Source organism: Vidua macroura, chromosome 1, assembly GCF_024509145.1.
Source record: "Vidua macroura isolate BioBank_ID:100142 chromosome 1, ASM2450914v1, whole genome shotgun sequence".
Classification (NCBI taxonomy): domain Eukaryota; kingdom Metazoa; phylum Chordata; class Aves; order Passeriformes; family Viduidae; genus Vidua; species Vidua macroura.
This window is the reverse complement of record NC_071571.1, coordinates 33,515,639-33,538,947: the sequence shown is the minus strand read 5'-3', so window position 1 is coordinate 33,538,947 and position 23,309 is coordinate 33,515,639. Positions and strand designations below refer to the sequence as shown.

Here is a 23,309-nt window from a genome sequence, read left to right as displayed (position 1 = left end):
CAGAGAAATTACAGGAACATTTCCTTATGTTAAGGCAGTCCATATTCCTCCACAATGTGGAAGTACAGGAAGTGAAGAGATGATCATAACTTAGATGTCTTGCTGGCTTCTTGTCCAGAGAAGCTTAGGATGTTACTCATCTTCTGCATCTGGTACATCCTGGATGGATTTACAACAGTAGATTAAAACAAGATATATAATATACTGTGTAACTGTGAGTAGTTAAGAAATATATATGATACAGTAAGATGTAATTTTCAGGTAAACTGCTTCTTTAGCATCCTATGTATGTCAGATCTGTCTTTGTATTTTGGGGTTGTGATGAATCAAGCCATATGATGTCACTGGACATATGGAAGTAGTAGTGTTCCATGATGAAAACAGTGCACCCTGACTGTGAGTACACCTAAGCTCGGAGAACTTGTTTCACATACTCATGTGAGAGGGAAGCCATCCCAGGGATGTCTTCTGTAACTGCTGCTTTCTGCCTCTCTCCTCCAGCTCTACTTTACTGAGAGTAAATGGAGCATCTGCTTCTGCCCTGTTCTTCTGTGGTTGAAAATTCTCTATTATTTCTGCTTTTGAAGTCCAAGGTTTTCTGGAAAACAACACAATCTTTCAGCAATATAGTTAGTCCTGAAATTTTTGTATCCACAGTGTATTTTAAGCCAGAAGTGGTAATCCTTTTTTATAATAATCGACTTGGTTTCTCTTCCCCACATACTCCTTAATTGTGTTATTTCAACATTTCTATTTGAATAAAGCTTTGATTGTCAGAATCTGAGACGGCAGAATTCTCACCTGGGCTGAGCTTTTCCAAGAGGTGAAGAAGCCCACTGAGTTTAAATGAAGACTTCTGAATCCAAGTTTTGTGATTAATTAGTGTCCAAAGATTACCATGCAAGTATTGCTCCTGATTTATAAACATAACTAATTCCTCTAAAGTTTTGCATGTTGGTGCCTGGGTAGAACTTTGAAGCTACTATCTATTTTTTAAAAAAAATAGATAAAAGTATGGAAAAATAAATATTTAATTATGCTGTCCCTCTTCAATGAAAGCTTGTTTTGTACTGGAAAATCCTGTTAGGTTTCACTGAGAGAAGAACTGTTGATTTGTTTTGAATTGTTTTGATTTTTGCTCTGAATAGTAAAAGTATCCATTTTTTGATCTTAGTTTTGTAGTTTGTCAATGTCATTGGGTTCTGTGGGTTCTTCTCTGCCAGCTTGATTGGCAATTCCAATCACTGGAATTTACGAAGATGTGTACTTTTTCTTTGAGTTTGGAAAAAATCCCTGCAGGCATTCTTGGTGTGCAGCATAGAGACTGTTGGGGGTATGTCTGGAGGATTCATTAATACATGCTAAGTGCCTTTCCTTCTGTCCTTTTAAAGAAGGAATGCCACAGAGCTGAGTGAAGGTCTCCCCCATTCAGGATTGCTTTGGAAAATGTAATGGGGAAGATTCTCTGTCTTATGGAGAGAGGAGGATCAATGTCATTCTTCAGAACTCTAAAATACTGTAAAAAATGAATATTTTTGCCACACTTGATGAGGACAGTAATCTAAACATTTAAATAAAAATCTAGTGAATTATTCGTAAAGAAGAACATTTTTGTAATAGCTGTGCTAGTGTTCTTGAAGGGTAACTTTTGACTTGTTTTCTTGCATCCTGTTATACAAAGGGCGGTATCTTTCTGTTTTATAAAGAAAAAAAAGGAGGCAATTAAATTTTTCATTTAGGAAATCTGTGGCAAATATTCACATAAGCTTTTGCACGTAGACAGTTGTGTACTTAATTGGCTGTTATTTGTGTTTCTGTGTTAAAATGGAATGTGTCATCTGATTGGAAAAGTTATAGGATTAAAATAGTACTATCCATATGCATTTGCATCTATGCAGAGAGAGCCAAGGTATATATATGTGTCTCTGTGTGTGTCTATGGGGGTGGGCAGGCACTGTGAGAAGGTGTTTTGTTACCCACAAATGGTAAAAAAATTCTCTAATTCAATGGGCAGTTGTTACCCATACAGGTGAGATGTTTATATTAACAAGCAGGACTTTTTGGTTGTATTTCTACTTTTCTGGTTTTGGGACAATTGCATGTTGATTGGTAACTATAAGAAACTTCAAATGATTTTTGCCTTTGTTCGGTCAATAAGGAAAACATACTACTGGGGGAGTTACACTCCCACAAATTCAATACACTGCATTCTTTTTATCCTATGGTATGGATTTTTACTATATTAAAAGAACTGTTGTAGCTTTTATGGAATGCTTTGTTTCTACGTGACTATATAAAAGTATCATCTGAATAAGAATTAAAACTTAGAGTGCAGGCTAGAGCCTTAGTTTGTGATTCTACAAGTGGAGGTGTTCTTAATTTAAAGTACACTGTTGAGCTTGACTCCTTTGATATGGTTAATTTGCTTACCTAATTGTTTTCAGGATTGCTTTGGATATGACTCTTTAGTCAATCAGTGATTTCAGAGGCATTGTGAAAACACTTAAAAATACTGTAACCAGTAAGTGAGCTATATTAGTATCTGGGTAAGTGTTACTGCTGAAATAATAAATTACACAACCATCTTTGCAACTTGATCTTCTGAAATAACATGGCAGTAATATATGCATAAAGGCTATTTCCATGTTTTAGCTTTGTCTTTTACTTTAGGTGATGGAAAGTAATTGTTATAGGACTGCAATTTATTAGGACTTACGTAGCATAATTAAGTGAGCAAGAATCAAATGTCACCATAGGATTTGCTGTGCTAAGCATAAGTAGATAGAGAACAAATGTATCCCATTTAGAATCTAAGATGTCTGTTAACTATGCTGTGAGTAGGGCTGAAAATAATTTCCTTTTTTTTTTTTTTTTCACAGTAGTATCAGGACAAGCTCATTACGGCAGTATTTTGTAATTTTTTTTTGAGGTGTATTTATTTTTTTCTTTATTTAGATGTTGAAACATTTGTTTTCCAAGCACTAAAAGGAGAAAATCTATCCAAGAAAGCAAAAGAAAGGAGGGAAGTTCTTCTTAAAAAGATAAAGGATATTAAGGCAAGGTAAGTGAACTTCATGGCTTTAATATGTTAGAAAGTCACTTACTGATATCTTAAAGTTTTATGCAATCTTTTAATAAACATTAATCGTATTAACAATTAAAATCTGTATAAGTCCTGATCTTTTCAAAAAATCTATCTAGGTTCAAGTCTTGTCTTCTCAAAGCTGCTACAATTTAGTAAGAAATGGGATCAGAATTATTTGTCCCATTTGAATTGCTTAATATTCTGAAACCTAATTGCAAGCTAGTTGGGCAGAGCTTGCCTTCACCTCTGCTTTGGTAAGATTCATTAAAACATGAGAAATATAATGTATTGAGGATATGAATGAGCTTCCTATCACCATACTCGGCTGGTATAAGACAGCTGTGTGTTATCTCCTAAGCATTTCATTGATGGCATGCTTCTGCCCCTGTGGCAACTTATTTATAATTTCAAGGACAGCACAGTCATCTGGTGAGGGCGCTAACTGGAGGGAGACATGAGATGTGTCCCAAAATCTTGTATTTGAAGTTTTGTGTTCTTTTCATTCAGGCTGTAAATGCTTAGGGAAATAGTTCTCTCTCATAACTCTCCTTTAAGAAAGTAGTATTTTATCTATTTAATTTTTCTTTCCTGTGTTTTCTATTCTGGGTTACTGAGTTAACTGTGACTATACAGATGACTTGCAGATACAGTGCTATTGACTTTTTTCTTGACTGACTGATGCTTTTTTGGATGATGAAATATCAAAGAGAGGGAACCTGCATTTATAAGCATATTGACACTGAATCTTTTACTATTCATTCATGTGACCCCATGGTTTCACATCTTATTTTAATTTCTAATGCCTTCCTCATTTCCTGTAATATTATTCACTGTTAACAGTGTTTTGCTTTTCATGCAGGCTACAAAATACATACACATTGTAGTCTTCTTTGATTTTAACATCCCACATGTTGGGCTGTGTCTATTACTGTCGCTTGCTACACTGGATTTCTTAGATCTGGCCTTTTATCTCTGTTTGCATTTCTCAGTTTCTTATCTCTAGACCATTCCTTTCTCTTTTGCTTCTTTCTTGCCAACATCTCCATATTGACTAAACTGATATCCTTACTACTGCTTATTGTTCATAAAAATGATCTTGGCAGCTGCATTTTATTTGCCAGTTAGTACTTAGCCCATGAGTGTTTCTTGAATGCCATTCTACATAACTCTGTCCTGATAATTTGTCTGTATCATCAAACTGCATTCTGTGATTATTTTAGTTTCTGAAATACCAAGATTTAGCTCTGAAGAAACAGTATATGAAAGTATGTTTTCCCTCTGGGATGATAATTTTTTTTTTTTGTTTTGTTTTCTAGGCATTATATAAGTTGAGATCTCCTTATTTGAAAAGGAATTCTTATTTAGCCATGCTTTAACTTTTATCTTTATGGTTAATTATTAATACATTTTCATTTGGATTTCTGTAAATTTACTGTAGCTATACCCACTATTTTCGATTTTTTTCTTTCGTTTCCTATTGAACTACTGGTTTATTTCAAAATATGTTTAATGGTTCTACTTGTGCACAAAAAATTCTAAAATTTGTTAACATTTAGAAGGTTTACTAAAATTATAGATGCTTTTGTGTGTTTTTATACCTTAAGATACCTTAGCTAGAAGAGGCTGCTCAGTCTGGATTTGGTTTTGTTCAAGTCTTCCTTGAAGTGACTGGGGATTCTGCCATCTGCAAAGGCAAAAGGAAAACTGAGTAAATACTTTAAGGCAAAGATAAAGACTTCAGAATTTTCAAGGAAAACTTGCAGCGCTGAGTTTCGACCACAAAACTTGTTGAAAACTGGTTGCTGTTCTGTGCCATGTCCTCATGCCGTGGGTTTGCAAGTGTGCATTGCTTTATGATGTTTCTTCTTCTTCTTTTTCTGCAGTTATCCTCAAGAATTCCCGGAGAAAGGTGAGTCTCGTGCCCTTTCCCCCGCCGTTCCCGCCGCGGTGTTTTCCCACTGCCGCGGCCGCCCGAGGCCGAGGGGACTGGCGCCCCCTGCTGCGGCTGACGGGGAACAGCCGCCCGAGCGCCCGGGGCGCGCACATCCGCCGGGGCTGCTGCCGGCAGCGATGACAGCACAGAGCGCTCGCTGATGGAAAGATTGAGCTAGAAATGTAGCTCAGGATTTAATATATAATGGAGCTCGTTATGGAGCTTATTTGTTATAAATTTAGTATAAATGGAGCTTTGTTAGCAAGAGTGCAGCCTTGCGAAAGACCATGTGATGTGCGTTTCCCCCCCCCCCCCCCCCCGAGGAAGTGAATGCAAAGTAGCCTGCTTAGGAGATAAAATTTTAGCAGAGATTACTTATTTCAGCTTTTTTTCTTAACGTTGCAAAAGTCTTCAATTCCATAGTGATGTTTCTTTAACCTTTTAATAGGATCATCTCGTGGCAATATGATATTGGCTTTCGATCCACACTGAATGAATGTTTTCATAGTGCAGCGGGAGCTCAGACCTTTAGCTGGAGAGGAGATGATTTAGTGTGCGAGTAATGAAAACTGAAGTGTGGGTTATCTATTGTCTTCTAGTGGAGTTTAAACAAAGCTGCAGAGTTCAGTTTAGAGAAGACGGAGGGGTTTGTTGCTACAGTGTTCTGTTCTGTAACTAAACCTGGAAGGGCTCTTATTTCCATGATGCTAATTCTTGAGGTCATGACCTATAGCCTGTGGATGCTGGTATGAGGGTCACAGTGCGAGGTCAAAAAAGCCTATGCAAAGCTTCACTTTTTACAGTGGTTGAAGAACTGTCTGTTTCTGGACAAGGAGGTTCAAATGTGTAGGCTGCAGCATGCCTCCTGAAAAAATGAAAATATGTAAGTCATATTAGGCAAATAATGTAACAAGGCACAGCAAGTTCATACATTTCTTATGCCTGTTTAAATCAAGTTATGCAGCCATAACAGTTCAATTGAAAGGGACAGTGCAACTTGAAACTTCCCAAAGATTCAAGATTGCCAAGATTCTGTAAACTCCAACTGTGTGATTGTTTAAAAATTGCATTACAGTAATTTGCTATTGTTTTATATTGCAGCTCAGCACTGTTACAGAAGATAAAATGTAGTTTTCCTCTTTTCCTCACTGTACAACAGAACTGAGTGAGGGAAAGTAAAATGTTATTTTATTAAGAAATTAGGCAGGGTGGTTGTTTCATTGCAAACCTATCTCACTTTGGGAGAGCATGTTTTTGAAGATTTAATAACTTCCTGAGGCTCTGACTCTGTAATAAGCGTCACAGTTGCCTTCAAAAAGCAGAGTTTGCATTTATTGCTTTGTGTAATTTGAAGGTCAAGAAAATTCTAGTCTGTTTACTTTCTTCATTGGTAATTTGATTCATAATTTCTTTTCCAGTTCAACAAATTATTAACAAAAATGAGATTTCATTATCTCTAGCAAAATGGATGATTTGATTTGTATAGTCTGTAATTGTTACTGCATAACTTGCTGTGATTTCTGTGAAAATTATATTCAGTCTTATTCTTTTTATTAGAGTACATTTGATTCTTAAGCAGGATACATTGCCTTTTAAAAAATTCTCGTGATGTATCTCTGGTTCAGGTCGTAGAACTATGTAAAAATGCTGAGGTTTTGAACACTCACTCCTTAGTTTTCAGTATTTTTCAATAAACTGAAAGTTATAACATTGTTTTCTGCAAGCAAGGATACATTTCTCCAAATTAATGTGTGTTTGCTGCTTGCAAGAGTATAAAAAAACTTACGAGAAATAGGAGTCTGCACTTACTTGCAAATTATTTGAGGGAATGTGAATCAGTGGTATGAGTTGTTGGTGTAATGTCCAGAGTTCAAGAAGTGTGTGCTAAACTTTATTTGGTTGTGTCATTCTTACTTTAGGACTGTACAAATTAGGCGTGACTTTTGTAGGTGTAGAACAAAGGACTCACATGGAGATAAGCAGTCAGATTCTTGGCCAGCTCCTAGTGTAACAAAGCACTGGCAGCAGCTGACAGAGGTCAACTTTTGTGCCCATTTTCATACCTCTCTGCACACCTAGACATTTGCAAAATGGAAAATTTGGAAAGTATTGAGAACTCAGGAGGCTGTGATGGTCAGTTCCACCCTCTCCAGAGAAAGAAGAAATATGTCAACATATAAGGTGAAATAAGGATTATATCTTTTAGGAAAAAAAGGAGGGGTGGCAGCAGGAATTTGGAAACTACCCTGAAACAAGCTAGGAAGAATAAAAACTAGTGTGTGTATTTAAACTCCATATTTGCTGTTCTTGCTTTTGTGGTAGCAGTCACTCAATTTTTAAAATGTAAATAAAATAATCTCTGTTCTAGCTGAAAGGAAAGGTGAAGAATGGTACATGCTGTCATGGTATGTTATTGTGATACAGTAGTTATAATACATCAGCTGTTTTCAATCTTGTGAGTTGTGACCTGTCATCCTTTCAGAGGCATCCAGAAGTATTTTTGGAGGCTGAAAGAAGTGGACTAACACTTTCAAAATTCATACACTTCCTGTAGGACATAATGATACCTGACTTTGCTGTCTGAAACAGTGTCTCCTCCAGCTTGTGAGTTGTTCCACAAGGATGTGTTGTGGGCATACTGTCCACTCCACTCTCTTTCATCGCTGAATGTTTTTGAAGCCCCACTGACTTTGCACGTAGTGACTAGCTGGTTTGACTAAGTTATTTGTAAACTCTTGTTTTATGGGCTTTGGCCAATAGCATACAGAATCTTGCCTATCCATAAGGATAAAACAAGGAGGTGTGAAAGAATAGCAATTAAAAAAATTGGAAAGCATGTGTGCAAGTAGAACCAGGCTCCTTAAAACTATGATCACCCATATACATCTCTCTCAGAAAGTGCATACATATTTCTTTGCAACCAGATTGATGAATTTGAGGACTTTCTTGAATCTTCCTAGAAAGAAGCCTTCTGATGTTGTCTGTCAGGTCAGTAAATACACTGACAAAAGCATATTTTATGACTATACAGACTGAAAAAAAATGAAGCTTTTTAGGAGAAGTGGGTACATGTGCAACTGAAGGACACAAAATTAATTGTATGGGAAAATATTTAATTATTGTGTGGGGTGTGTTGCCTGATTTAACACTGACTTTTACAGTTAAGTGTGTTGTTAATTTATGGATAAAGAAAGTCCATGTTGTTCTTATGACCAAAAATGTACAATTATGTTTATATCCAATCCACTGGTCTTTCATCAGATTTAATTTTTTAAAATTATTAGACATTTATTGTATCTGTTTTATTCTTAAATTGAAAAGCTCTGTATAAATGTCTTTCCCTTAGACACTGCTGCCTTTTTTTTTCTTTAAATTTGAAATATTTGACTGTTTATCTAAGCAGTTTAAGCAAAACTAAAAAGCTGTAGTTACACTCAGAGATCTATTCTAGGTCTTAGAATTGGGAAAAAACTTGAAAACAAAGGTAATTTGCATACAAATTGGATTCATTTTTTATAAGACTAATATTCCACTAAGGGTATAAAAGTCTCAACTTTGCCAAAGATTCTGACTTAATACAGTTTTTGGCATTTCTCTGTTTTGAGATTAATTGAGTCAATACTGTGACTGCCAAAATGTTTAGTTAGAAAGAACCTTGTTTTAAATTTATGCTAAAAATAGTGCTAAAGTTGGCAGAAGCACCCTAAGCTCTAGAAACTGTATTTGTGTTTGAAGTTCACTTGCCATCTGTTCTATTCATTTATTTTAGTAAAAGATATATTTTTATTCACTTTTCACAAAATATTTTGGCTCAATGTTGAAAGTGAGACACCAGAAGTACTAGCCAAATCGAGTCATACTATGGGAATTTGCAGAACCAGTTCTCCAGAAAGCACTCATTGCACCTCGTGTCTGATCTGCAGCACTAAATTATGCAGAAAAGTATGATGTGACATTTTCTAACTAGCATTTTTCACTCTATAAAATCTTATCTCTATAAAATAATATAAAATTTTATCTCTATCAGATAAAAACTGGTGATGGTCCACTTTTGTTTTTATTTCACTGTAACATAATAGAGGGTAAATCTGTGTCTCTAGAGCACTGGTGTTATTCACTATGTAATTATGGGGAGCACCTGTAGGAAACCTTTAGATGACTCAGATGCTTCTGACTCTTGGCAGAGCAGAGTGTGTCTGGAGCTTGAGACCTCTGCTTCGTGGAAATAGTCAAACTGTTGGAGTAGCTCTATATGCAAAGGATTTGATTTTGTATTTTTTCTTTTCTTTTTTTGTACAGAGGTTGTATTTCGTTTTTATTTTTTTCCCCCCTCTGTACACTCCAGGAAATGGCAGCAAGTAGAAGTCTCTTTGGACTTGAGAAAGGGAGTCAGTATCTTGTGGTCACCAGAGCCACATGTGCACATGAGTTCTATATTTTAACACACTTGAACTTTTTAGTCAAGAACATTAATACATTGTTAGTATTTAACCATAAATGGAAAAGATATGGTTTAGTTGTTACCCAGTTCTTTAAGGATCATCATGATGTATTTTTGGAGAGACCATCAAATGCATTAAAAGTGTGCCAAATACCACTCTATCCCAGAAGTCTGGGAGATTTCACTGTAGGCAAGTCACTGTGCTGTCCCTTAACTCACAGCTGTTATCTGTGAATTGTCCACACCGAGTGCAATTTCAAGTAACATGGCATGCATTCCCCAGTGCAGCACAAAATGGTTTTGGCCTGATATACATTGTAAGAATGAGAGGCAACTCAACAAGCAAAAGTTGCAGTTGCTTTTCTTGCTTGAAGCACATTTGCTTGCAAACTTGATGTTGTTTCAGTATTGTTTTAAGAAGTGGCTGCTAAAGAGTTTCTACTTGACCTTTACAAAACAAGCTATTACAAATCATCATGTTAATAGGGGACCCTAGAAAGCCCTTCAGGAATGACTGTATTAGAGCAGACTGCATGGCAGAGCATGCATTGGAAAACTGATTGTCAGAAGAATCCAGTCTTGCAGGGTGACTGGTGGATTGGGACAGTAGCATCTTAAAAATACAGGATGCTTCTATCAAGGGGCTAAAGTGTACCCTTGCCAGCTTGAAAGCAGCTTTGTCTACTTGTTCTTATGAAAAACTGAGTAGTGAGAACCTTGCTTGGTCTCCCTGATGGCTTCATCCAGTCCTTTGTTTCATGGGTTCTTACTGCAGCAGAGATTGGACAGGACGAACTGATTTCAACCTGCTGCGACTTGGGACCTTCTGAAAAGGCAAGAAGCAGGGTGGTTTGACCTATATGTCTTTTTATTTTCCTGAGTTGTTTTATTTCTCTTATACTTGAGCAGTTTTAATGCATCATTCTGTCTAGATATTTTTAGAAATAAATTGAAAGTGTTTAGTTATCTGGGGATGTGAGCTAGCAAGTTTCTTTCAGAGGCATTGGCTGAAATATCTTGCTTGCTCTTTTTTAAAGTAAAGTGGTGGAAACAGTATCTTTAATGCTTAGGAATGCATTGTTATAATCTCAGTGTTGCAGAAGAAAATGAATTATTGGGGGAAAAGAGTCTGGATTTTTTAAAAGCTGGATTCTTACAATGTAATATGGTCCTATTCATTATATTGTACCAACTGAATTTTTTTCACAGTTTGAAGTCTTCAGAACAAGGGGTATGAACTGAAGTACAGCCCTTGTTACAATGAAGAGAGTTTGTTTTATGCTCCATTCCTAATGTGGTAAACTTACCCTTTGATATGCATTATTTCCTGAATCAATATATAAGCTGTAATGGAAAACGTAGCATTTAATAAGGAATGACATAGTATTTTTTTAAAACAGACATCATAAAATATTGATTCTGCTATCAAACCTGTAGGAGATTAGTTTAAGTTGCAGAAACTGGAGAATAGGGTCAGTTCATGTAGATATTTTTGTTATTGTGACTGTTAAATATCTACCTTTAATTAATCTATTTTTTCCCCAACTTCCAGATAAATCATGCTATTCTGGGGAAACAAGAAACTATATTAATGAGCATCAACTCCATAATTATACTTGTGGCTGCATAACAGGGACACAGTCATGTCATTTCTTTAGGCAATAACTTTTGCAAAGAAGTATTTTTAAACTGGTCATTAATTTTATGACCACAGAAATGAGATGCAAAATTTATGCTGTTGTCATTGGCATGGGTTCAAGGCACTACTGACATTATGTGTGATTGTAATGGAATGGCTGCCAACTAATGAGTCTATAGACATTTTGTTTGAGCATGCTTTGCTTTTAGATGTTTGATTAGGCAGCAATGCTTTCAATTATGCCTGCAAATTGTATTGAATACATTTACCTGATGCCCATTGTTGCTTTGTAGTTCGGTTTTCTATTACATAAGTGCAAGTTGAATGCTTTTCTTTAATTTATTGATGCTTTTTGGGTGTATTTTTAGATACTTGGCACCTGAAGAGAATAGTGGTTTGTGCTGCTCAACACTGACTCCTCTGACTGTTCAAGGAGTAACATATGGAGCTTCAAATGCAATTCTTACTGCTCTTACTCCGTAGGTGGAGTATAAACTTCAATGCAACACATTGATGGAGGAGCATGTAAAGTGGAGAAAGGGCAGAGATTGCTCTGATTGGGAATGTAGGAGACAGCATAGGATCAACAGGAAGCCTCTTTGTGAACTGTCAGGAGCAATATCTTTATATATTAACAGTATACAGTCCTAAGATATCTTTTAACCTTGACAGAACTAGGAGGCAAAAACCCCAAGATTGATACCAGAAAGTAGTCCTTCTTTTATGCCAGTACATAAACACGTTGTGAAATGTTGCCTGTTAAAACTCCAGAGCATAATGAGTCAGCTTTCTTATTGAAATGCCTGCAGTTCTTCTGTATAAATTAGTTTATTTAAGAATTGTATTTTTCAGTGTATAATATAAATTGATAAATATTATTTATTTGCTACTATTTTTCTTTACTCTAAAATAAAAAATTGAGATTTTTTTTTGTTTAATCTAGTCCTGGATGAGTGCAGGTTGCTTGTACCTCTATCCAGAGTCTGCCACCTATTCTCCACATTTTTCATGTAAAGTGTGGATACCTAAATGTAGTATTGTATGACATAGGATTTATATTTTGGTTCTGAGTGTCTTTCTCAGTGAGGGCTTTTTTCATGGAAGTCTTCAAGCCTTCGTTAGGATTTAACATCTAGAGAATGCTTTGACAAATGTAAGGCACAGTCTGTCTTCATAATACTCTCAACACTTTTCTTTTTTTGGTTGTTTTGTTTTAAGAGCATTTTGAATTTGGATATTCTAGACATAAAACAGAAACTTGTTTTATTATGAATCTACACTCAGTGTTGCCATGGTTTTTGTTGTTTCAAATACAGTATATAACTGTGTAATGATTTTTGTGCCATATGGCAACTAAAGCCCATATAGTCCCTCACTCATTTTCCGCTGCTGGGGTAGAGGAGATAATCAGAAGGGTAAAAGTGAGAAAACTCATGGGTTGATATGAAGTTGGTATAATAGGTAAAGCAAAAGCTGTACACAGAAGAAAGACATAACAAGGAATTCATTCATCACTTGCCCTGGGTAGGCAGGTGTTCAGCCATTTCTGGGAGAGCAGGACTTCATCACAAGTAACAGTGACTTAGAAAGCCAAACATCATCACTCTTAATGTCTCCTATATCCTTCTTTTCCCCCCACCTTTATATGTGGAGCATGGCCTCATATGCTGTGGAGTGTTCTCTTGGTCAGTTGGGGTCAGCTGTCCTGGCTGCGTCCCCTCACAACTTCTCGTGTACCCCAGCCCACTCACTGGTGTGGTGGTGTAAGAAGAAGAAAAGGTGTTGACTCTGTCAGCATTGCTCAGCAGTAACTAAAACATGCCTGTTATATCAACACTGGTTTTAGCACAAATCCAAAACATAGCCTGATACCAGCTGCTGTGGAAAAACTTTGTCCAAGCCAAACCAGCACAATCTGAAATAGGTATATGGTATTCCCAAAATATGTATGCATTAAAAATTCCTGTGTTCCTAGGTCATCTGGCTTTTATATGAAAATAAAGCACAAATGTTTACTGAATTTGAAATCTTAAGTGTAATTGGAAAATGGTAGTATGGTGACTTAGTGGAAGAGCAAGGTAACAGTGCAGCTTTGCAAACTTACATAAGAAATAATGTGTTGTTGAGTGGGACAAAATCCTCTGGAGATATTCTTTCTACAGGTATACTCACCTACTTGTCATCCACAAGTATTATTCATTCAAATATACTAAGGTTTGCCATTCAGCCCATGAATTATATGTGCTGGAGTGTGGTGTTTCTGGAATTGTTTTCTTTTAGAAATGCAGCCTAATATTTTAAATTTATGCTGGCACTTCCATGAGGATTCAATGATAACATGTTTATGCATAGCTAATAAGAAGACATTTTTGATTGACAACCAGGGCTTACATATACATATATTCTATGCATTCTAGTACTAGTAAAAGTTTAGGACAGGAAAACAGTGGAACTTTTGGAATGGAATGGATTTTTGCCATTGTATAGGTTGTGAATATTGTGTTTGCTCTTTTTATATGGAGTGTATAATCTAATACACATATATATAGGCAAAGAGAGACAGGCATCTGGTCTCTGGAATCTAAGTGTAAAATATGATCATGCTGGTTATAAATAAGGCATAATATTTTCTGTTCTTCTGCTATCTGTTCTGTGTTTTTCTATTTGGAGGAAGAGGTAAATTCTAGAGAGAAATAATTTACTTTTGATTGGTTTGACAGGTGTGATGAAGTGCAGATATTTTGATCAGATTAACACGATGACTGGCGTGCTACTGGGAGAGGACTGTGTCAAAAATAGGTTGGAGTCAGGCTCAGATTCAGAGCAGTTGGTAATGGCATAGGAGCTTGGGAGGAAGCTTTCCTAAGAAAAGCATACTAAATTAATGAAGGGAAAGCCTAGCTAGTGTTTGACAACCTTTTAATGTAAAAGAACTCTAGCAAAACAAATATCAGATATTGTTGTTTTAACTCCATGGAAACCTTGCTGTTTTTTACAAACAGTCATGGAGCTTTCTGTCATAGTCTCTGAATTTTCTGTGTATTTCCATTATTAAATGGGAGCGGGTAAAACTCAGCCATGGTTAGGCAGTCCTACTGATGAATTTGATTTCTGCATCTGTGAAGAAGAATATATTCATTATGCATGTGTTTATTTTGGATTCTTAGAAATTAGTTTTCCAATCCAGTGCTTCAAAAGGTAACACATAGAGAAGGATATTCGGATGTCTCTGGAAAGCCTTTTGTGTTTGTATATACCAAAAGGCAATGCTTGAACAATTTAGTGTTACACGATTTTCAAGAAATTTGAGGACTATTTAATCAACTTTATGATTAAATTTGAGGACTATTTAATCGACTTTATGATTAATTAACAAGGAGCATCAACTTTATGATTCTGGTCTGATGATTTTTTTCATATTTAGCTTTTTCTCCTTCACAAAGATTTTATTCATTTTTTTTAGGAGCAATGTAATTTATTATTTCCCCCCCTCTTCTTTGCCTAGATGTGTTAAACATATTTGAGAAAATATACTGAGTTTCAGGAAGAAGTTAAGTCTTGCTTAATTAGGTGAAAGCCTCAACTAATATTGATTTCACTACATCTTTCCTAGACCTTCTCGCCTATGCATGACACTGATCAAAGTGCATCAGATTAACTGATAATGTAGATTTTGTATCTATTGTAGCGGGGCTCTCAGTTGGGCAAGAAATTCATTAACAGAATGCTGCATTAAGCACAGGTTCCGACCAGGTGCTGCCAGGCGGCAATTCCACTTCTAGTTTCATGGGAGGAATACACACAGAGTTTTGCAAGGCAGTGCCTAATTACAGCAAAGAAAAGTAAAAGTGGGCAAAGGTCACTGCTGCCAACAGTAGTTTGGCATTTCCTGGGAGGGAAGTTGCTGCAGCTCCATCCCGCACTAGGACAGGCAGAACTTCTGAGCCTGGTGCTCTCCTTTTTTCCTTCTGCCAGTGTTTTCTCTTTCCCACCTCTTTGCTGTGGTGTTTCTTTCGCCCCTCACGAGAAGCTGCCAGCTGTGCAATGCTGGGAGCAGGTTCATTATACGACAGCATTTAGGGAAACTGCTCCAGCAGCATTTGCACATCGGGTCAGAAGGTAGCCCTAGAATGGCATCGCTCACAGCTGTGCTGGAGCCTGCCAGTGTCCATGAGAAACAGGATTTTTTCAGTTCCAGATAGGAATTAATATCCTCCTTACTATTGCAAATACTTCTATCCTGTGTGTTTGTGTGATAAACTGTTTAACTAGCAATGTGTATTGACTTTTGCAGAGCTGGAAGATGAGGAGGAGTCTGAGAGCTCTCTTTCTTCGCCTCCTGATAGCGTCTCAATAGCATCTGACCGATATGATAAAGAGGATGAAGCACCTTCTGATGGTATGTGACACTGTTTACCTTAGAAAGTACTAGATTTGCCAGTTTGCTATGAGCTGATGTAATCGGATCCTCGTGATGCGAATGTTAGTGCTGGAAAACAGATAAACAGATAAGCAGCACAGCTGAACACTTTTCTTACCTTTACGAGAACCTTTAAAGGAACTGAAGAGCTCTCTCTAGTGGTTCTAGAGCATAGTGAAGCTGTCTCAAATTTTACACAGTGCTTCTCAGCTCACATTTTTTGATAACAAAGCATCTTATGTAGATACATATGCTTTTAAAGATAGATCAGTGGCTAAACCAATGTGAATATTTGTAATAACAAATTGTTTGTTAATTCAACATTATCAGATTCTTGCTTAATTTTATTGTGCTACTTAATGGCTTACTGTATTATTTATCTAATAAATAATGAAACAGTTTATGTGATTGATATTTTTCTGCAAACTCCATGCAGAATAGGTTCATAAAATATTAAATTAATTATTCCTACAGTGTTTCCTTCCATTAAGACAGTGTTTTGTATGATGTTTTTGTTATATAAATTTTAAGTTTGGGTTTGCATTTAGGAAAAGTCTACCCTCCATAGCTCTTTTCCATGTTGTTTTATTTTGTATTCATTAAGTTCAGTGCTAAATGTGACTGTTCTGAAAACATGAACAATTGAATATTTCAACAGTTAACAAGCTTGCTTTAGCATAGTGTCCAAATTTTTGAGATTAGTTTATTGTATACGTAATATAAACACCTACTATGGATAATATATGGCAGTAAATTAAGTATATGTACAAATAAATTAATGATGTATATTAATTTGTGGCACTGGAAGTTAGATAGACTTACTAGTGAATGATGTTTTCTGACATGATATGATGATCAAACTGTGCAGCTCCATCTCGAAATACAATTGCTGAATGAAAATATGCTTCCTGCAATGTACCACTCCACATTTTATATTATCCAGATTATTCCCTTTGGAAACATAAATTGCTTTTATGAGGTATAAAATTATGTCTATTGCAGAACAGGGATAAGTCAAGTACATGCATAAGTGATAAACCTTCTAACCACTGATTCAGAATAATGCCTTTTTTTTTATGTCCAGAACTCTGCAAAATGTGTAACAATAATAATCACACTTTTTTTCTTTTTTTTTTTTATTGAGCTTATTACATGTTGGCAGTGTGACCTTCTACTAAAAAAAGTAAAACCAGGCCTTTTTCCTCTGTGGTTGAAATGTAATTATCAGTCAAATTGAGTATGGCTTTCAGAAAACACAAGCTAATTTTCAAAACTACAGATGAATGCAACTTTCTATGTATTTATTTTTGCTTACAAACATAATCTTATCATTATTTCTAATTATAACCTAATAACATGGTACTGATTGCATAAAGGGTATGTGACAAAATTATATGACTATTTAATAGGAGATACGATTATAGAATTGTTTCAAAACAGTTAATCAAGAGAAAAGTGATAACGTTTATAACCTAAATAATGAATGGCTGGAGAATGCTGATACAAGAGTATGTGAAATACTGTATGAGTTTGTACAGATGGGTGATTAATTTTTAGCCTGTTTTGGAAGTTACGAGAGTAGGTATGATAGCTGCTCAACAATATCTTGACTAATTCATATCTGTTTAGGTAGAAATATAGAGGGTGCGATTCTTTTATATTTGAGGTGATTTTACCTTGCTGGTCTTTCTGTATTTTATGATAAATCCTTTTTAATTGCCTAGTGGGAGTGTAGCATGAAAAAATTTTGAGAAAAGGTGATAAATTTTTATCTGTAAATACTTAATTTATTGGAGTATACAGTGTTCCTCTTTTTCTCTTTGAATGTCTAATGTGTCATTCTAAGACCATTTTGATTTTAATATATATAATCCATCATTCCAGTCTAGCCATCTAGCCTGTGTATGAAAATATATGTTGGGAAAATCTTATAAGAGGTGGATTGATCCCCAGAGGTGCCATTTGTTTCAGTTCTAATAGGCATAAATGGGTTTGTTGAGGCTTAACACTGTATTTTAGTTTTTTAGCAGTCTGTTAATGTTCAATATTTAAATCCTACTCAAGAAACTGGGTCTGTAAGATGGTCTGTAGATGTTTGATCTTTTATAATTACCAGTTCAGTTCAGCAGGGCTGTGTACAGATCTAAAACCTGATTTGTGTAGATCAAGGCTCTCAGTGTTAACAGAGGGCCCTATCTATAGGTAACCAAATTGAGGTGGTTTTTATTTATGTTTGAGTCCATTTTTATGGAAAACTTTCTACATATATTTTCTGCTAAAAAGCCCCAAGGCATTTCTCGTTATATACTTGAGTTAGGCTGCAAGGTTTGTATGACTCGCGAAAGTGTCGCAATTTGACTTTGCGGCATTACTGTCAAAACATAATTTGTGAAGGCACACGCTTGGTAACAGATAAAGAATTAGTGTATTATGTGTATGTTACAGTCATTGTAAAATCCTGGAGTTTTTGTGTGACCTTTGTCTAATGGTGTATTAATTACAAGAGGGATAATCCATTTAACAATAAGTATGGGATAACTAAATTAGCACAGGTCACCTAAAGGCCTTTTGTCAAATCTGATTGTTATGTTGTCCTTTTGACTTTTACCTTATGGTAGGCACTAACAAAGTATCTAAACTTTGATGGATTATAAACTCTAAACATGATATGTATTTTTCATAATGCTAATGTAATTTTCTAGGTACTGAAAAGGTCAAACCCCCACGTCTCTGTGTGCATTCTAAGTCTGTCTTTCCTTTTAATATTTCTTTTTCTCTGTTCCTCTGGTTCAAAAGTTCACTCAGTTCCCAAATGGCCACCTAATTTTCCAGTTATTCCCTCAAGCCATATGTGTTTTGGTTTCTTTATGGTTTATTAGGTACTGTAGGAAAGTAGCATAAGTTATATCATCTAATGAAATTCAAGCACACTTCAGTGATGCTTTGACTTGATTGCTGGCAGCAATTAAATCACAATGAAAGAGAATGATGCATGGGTTTACATGTCCAGACACCCTACAGAAATTGGAAGAGGGATAAAACACAACAAAACCCCCAAACAAAATAACAAACTGAAAAACAAGACAGACCAAACAAAACAGCACAGCCAGACACTCTGGTCTTAACTTGATTTTTTTTTTTTTTTTATTGGCTAACAGCCTGATTGATAGCAAAATCATAACTTGCTGTATGCTAACAGGCAGAGTTCACTTGTAGGTTATTGTGAGCTGATAAAGGGCTAGATGGAGTTTTGATTTTCGCATTGGTCCTTGGTGCACCAGATTAATGGAATTTCAATGAGAGACTGGAGTAGTCACAGCTTTGTCAGAAAAACAGATGGAGATTCTATAGCCATGTCTGCTCATTAATACCAGTTGCCTGAAAGGTGTACTACTTCTCTATACAAAAGACTCAACATAATTGATTTTTGAGCGAGGTATTTTTTCACTTATTGATGACTAGGTTTCTTGCAACTTAAATGACAGGTTTTTGTATAGTACATCGTATAACAATGTTATGTCTTGTAATTTCTTACTCCCCTTCCATCTGCATATTGAAGAATATATGTAGTGGGAAATACATATGTCTTGATTAGTTAAAAACCAAAGCACACCAAAATACTTTAAAATTGAAATACCAAGATTTTCTTTCAAGTTGGAAACAAACTTACTTTTGGTTGAGAAGTAAATGGGAAAAAAGTTACTATTTTTAATTTAATTTTCAAGTTTCCTAGTTATTAAATACAGGTTCAATGGCAAGCTTAAAATTTCCTGTTTACTAACAGTGTAATCTTCTTTTATATTATATAGAGATTTTTTTCTTTTTTTGGTTTATGGTATGGTAACCTGATTTTATAGTAAGAAATGTCAGTAGGATTAAAGGATGAAACTTTGACTTTGTAAGTGGACCTCTGAAGAAGACATGTTGCTTTGGCTCTGCAGGGAGTATGTAATTGGATAATTACTGGATCTAAAAGATCACAGTGAATGGTGTGATGAAATAATTTAGATCATCACCATTTCTATGGAAGGTCTAGATATGTTGCCTTGAGAAGGTAAGGATGAAAGAAATACTAAAAATATGTCTGGGGACTTGTATGCTCTTCAGATTATCACATTTGGCTATAGTTTATGATTAAAATGTGCTTTTTAGTAGAAAATTTTTAAACAGTCTGAGAATCTCTTATTAAATTTCCCTATAGTTGAAGTGGAGGAAGGTAGGGCTGGAGCAAGCAAAACTGGGCACTTGGAGAGCTTTGAGGAAAAAGAGTAAATGAAAGTGTTATGCTTTAACTGTTGTCAAAGTGCAGTCTTGAAAATGAGCAAAATTTATTGCTCCTGCAACATGATTTTCTTGCTATAATTTTTGGATGAAGCAACAGGCATCAGCACTTCGTTTTCATGTAGTTTCTTTCGGAAAGTTCTATACAAGTCTTTGCAGGCTGGACTAAACTATTTTACATGATCTATAGTATTTACTTAATATGAGCATCACGTTTTGCATTTTGATCAAGTGAGAATGAAAAATTTTGTGACTGAGTTTTTGCATGCTGTTTCTTTTTACATGTTAAGTCTCAAATACAAATACTGATTAAGCTTCCCCCCCCCTTTTTTTTTTTCCTATTTTTTAGGCCTAGTAATTTGAATACTGTCATGGTAGAGTTCAGTGTAAGGTTTTATCTTTGCACATACACACAAGTGTTTTCCCACTTCCTGCAACTACGTTCTACTGAGTTTATTTTTGAGGCACTATATTAAAGCAAAAACTGTTCCTCAGTTAAATACTGCTAGCAATTAAGGTATCAAAGTTTGGAGAATGGAAAATACAACTAGGAATTTCTATCCTTTCTCCTTTTGCCTTCTTATCCCTCCAGTCTTGTTTTGGTATACCACTTTTTAGTAACATAATCATGTATATGGAGAGGATGTTTGGTTGTCTTGGGGATGACAGCATTGGAAATTTACCTGAGTTATTGTAGGAGATTAGTTATTTACTTTGAGTATTGGAGAGAGAGAGGTACAAACTTAAGTGCATGACAGCCATTCAAAGGAATGAGAAACTTCTTTATGTGTCTTGCTTTTCTCATAGGTAGATCTCATTGAAGGCAGAAAACCAGGTACTTTATTATTCCTAATATCTCTTTTAATATTCAAGATTGAATAAAAAAGGTCATATTGAGGGGAAGTAAGATCTAGGCTTACTTGGACAGCTAATCTTTAGTGAGAAAAGGTGGCTTCTACTTTCTGCTCTTACTAGGCACTGGCAGGAGGGCAGTAGCCCATCATGTGGAAAATGCATAAAGATTGGACTTTGGGATGCTAACGTTATTTTGAGGGGTTGCTAGTTCTTGTCAGAATTTTGAAGGGGATTATGGTTCTGCATTTCTGGCTGAGAAAGGTAATATGATGATCAAAAATGTTGCTTTCAACATAATAAATTTTAATTAGCAGTGCAGCCTTAAGCAAGAAGATTGAAGTCTAAAATTCCTGATGTGGTGTGCTGAGGTTGTCAGAGGAAGGATGTATCACTACAAATTTAGTCTGAGTCACTTATGGACAGTTTAGATGTCATCCAGAGTACAATCTTTTACAAGCTGATAGAACACAGGGAAATGTAAAACATACTGAAGAGGAACTTAAAATATGAAGCTTTTGTTTTTAAATTCTGTTTTTTAAGGGTATTGGTACATGTGGGAACAACCATATGAGTGTTAATTCCCAGATGCAATTCCCTCTTCTCTGTTTAACACATGAGAAGAAGGTGCTAACTTTGTTGAAATTGTGAAAAACTGTAAAAAAGATCAACTGCTTGTTGAATAGGAGAGACCTTAAGAGTGAAATCAGTGTGTCACCCAGTCAGCCTGAGATGTTTCTTGGTGGGCACCTGCCTCATCTTGCCTAAAAATCTCTGCTGGTGCAATTGCACTGTCCCTTGGACAGTTTGTCCCAGAGCTGCACTCTGCTTGCTAGGAGAGAATACATACCCTAAACTCTGTCAATCTGTTGACATTTGACTCTTTTTTGTCCATAAAAGACATAGCAATAGTATATTTTTTTCCCTCTGTAATGAATATTTTTGAAGGCTGAAGAATCTTTACAACTTTCCACATGTAGGTACTTTTGAAACCTTATGAAAAGAACAAACAACTGAACTGCTTGGTTGCTTGCTGGTTTGTTTATAGGATCCATACCAGTGCATATAGCAGCAATGACTTAGATAGGGAAGCAAGACGTTTAAAAAACAAGTGCATGTGAAATATGCGATGCTAATCTAATTAAATTTGATTTAAACCATTTGTACAGAACATAAGGGAATAATTTCTGATAGGAAGCAGAAGTTTTAAGTGAAATTTTGGCCCTAATAAAGTCAACAATAAAGTTAAAAATGGTGTTGTGTAGGTTAACAATGTGTACAAATTGATGATACTAAAATGTTTGAACTTCTAATTATCATGATGAAAAACTTCCCATCAAACAATAAACCCCTGTGTTCTTTTAACATTTACCTTTCTCCCATGGGAGAGATGATATGGTTTGTTGCTCATTTTATTTCATCTATGTTGCTTCAGTGACTGAACACTAACAAAACAGCCATGTATACTCCACTGCTACATAGGACAATATTAACAAAAAAAACCTAAATAATGACCTGCTTAACCCATTTCTTTTTCATATTAGATCATAATTTTATTCAAGATATATAACAATACTATGGTTAAAAAAAAAGCCCAGAAAGTTGAAGTGAATAGATTCTTCTATTTATGTTATATTGTTGTTGGCCAATGTTCTTCTAGTTTGGTTCTTATACATCACAAATAGCTGATGTAAAAAGGAAGAGGAGAGGTTTTCCTTCTGCCTCTTGGATATGCAATAAGCTTTACAAGTAGGTTTTGGAGGCAGTTAATTATGATTTTAGGATCTTATTGGTGCTTTATCTTGACTGAGTTAATGTCTACCCTCTGATTTCCCTGTAATTCCTCTTCCTGCCAAGCAGTGGTGGCAAGGCAGTTTCCATTCTGCTCCTTACACCTTTCCTCCTAGAACCAGAAAGATGCATCAGTCATAGATGATAGCATGGCTTCACACTACTCCAGTGGCACCTTGAGGTGGATACCAGAGGAGAACAAGTCTGACAGATTGATGCTGCTTGGCATTCAAGGCAAGAGGCATCTTTTCCTTCCTGAGATCTACCATGTACGACAGAAAAATGGGTCTGCCTTCAACATATGCTATGTAGTAGTCACAAACACCTTGGGCAGAAAAAGCTCTACAGAACCATAGTGTTTTCTTTGTTTTAGATTAGATCAGAACTATTTAAAACAATGATCTGTGTGATAATTCATATTTTGACTCAAGAATGAGGCTTTAGAAATCCCTGGATATAGGAACCTACTGGAAAAAAAAAAAACAACCTTGCAATGTAAGTACAAGCTAAGATTGGCATTTCTTTCTTTGAATTGGTGATTAAGAATTTGTGTCTATATTTAATTTATTGCATACATGAAGTGTGTATCAATCCTAATGAACAGAAGAAGATTTTTCTAATGTTCCTGTTTTTGTGTATTAATTGATTAGTACTTTCTGTAGAGGTGCTAAGTGAATCTGTAGATCTTAAGGAAGAGCAAAACAGGCCTGTTTTCTATCAGGCATCACGCAGTCCAGGCATTAATTTTAGTGAATTTGTGTTCGTTTCCTTTTAAATAAAAGCAAACTTGCAGTGGATTAATATTTGTGAATTTTGAGATTAAATTTGAGTGGAAAAGTAAAAACTGTGTCATGAAAAGGTTTATTG

At 35.7% G+C, this 23,309-nt stretch overlaps 1 protein-coding gene across 1 annotated transcript in view; it reads left to right on the top strand.

Annotated features, from left to right (window-relative positions):
* SKAP2 (src kinase associated phosphoprotein 2) overlaps window positions 1-23,309 on the top strand; it is a 119,494-nt gene that overhangs the window by 7,111 nt on the left and 89,074 nt on the right. The window contains exons 2-4 of the mRNA XM_053969685.1: window positions 2,956-3,061; window positions 4,969-4,994; window positions 15,393-15,497. Coding sequence (XP_053825660.1) covers window positions 2,956-3,061; window positions 4,969-4,994; window positions 15,393-15,497 — 237 coding nt within the window. The remainder of the gene's footprint in view (window positions 1-2,955; window positions 3,062-4,968; window positions 4,995-15,392; window positions 15,498-23,309) is intronic.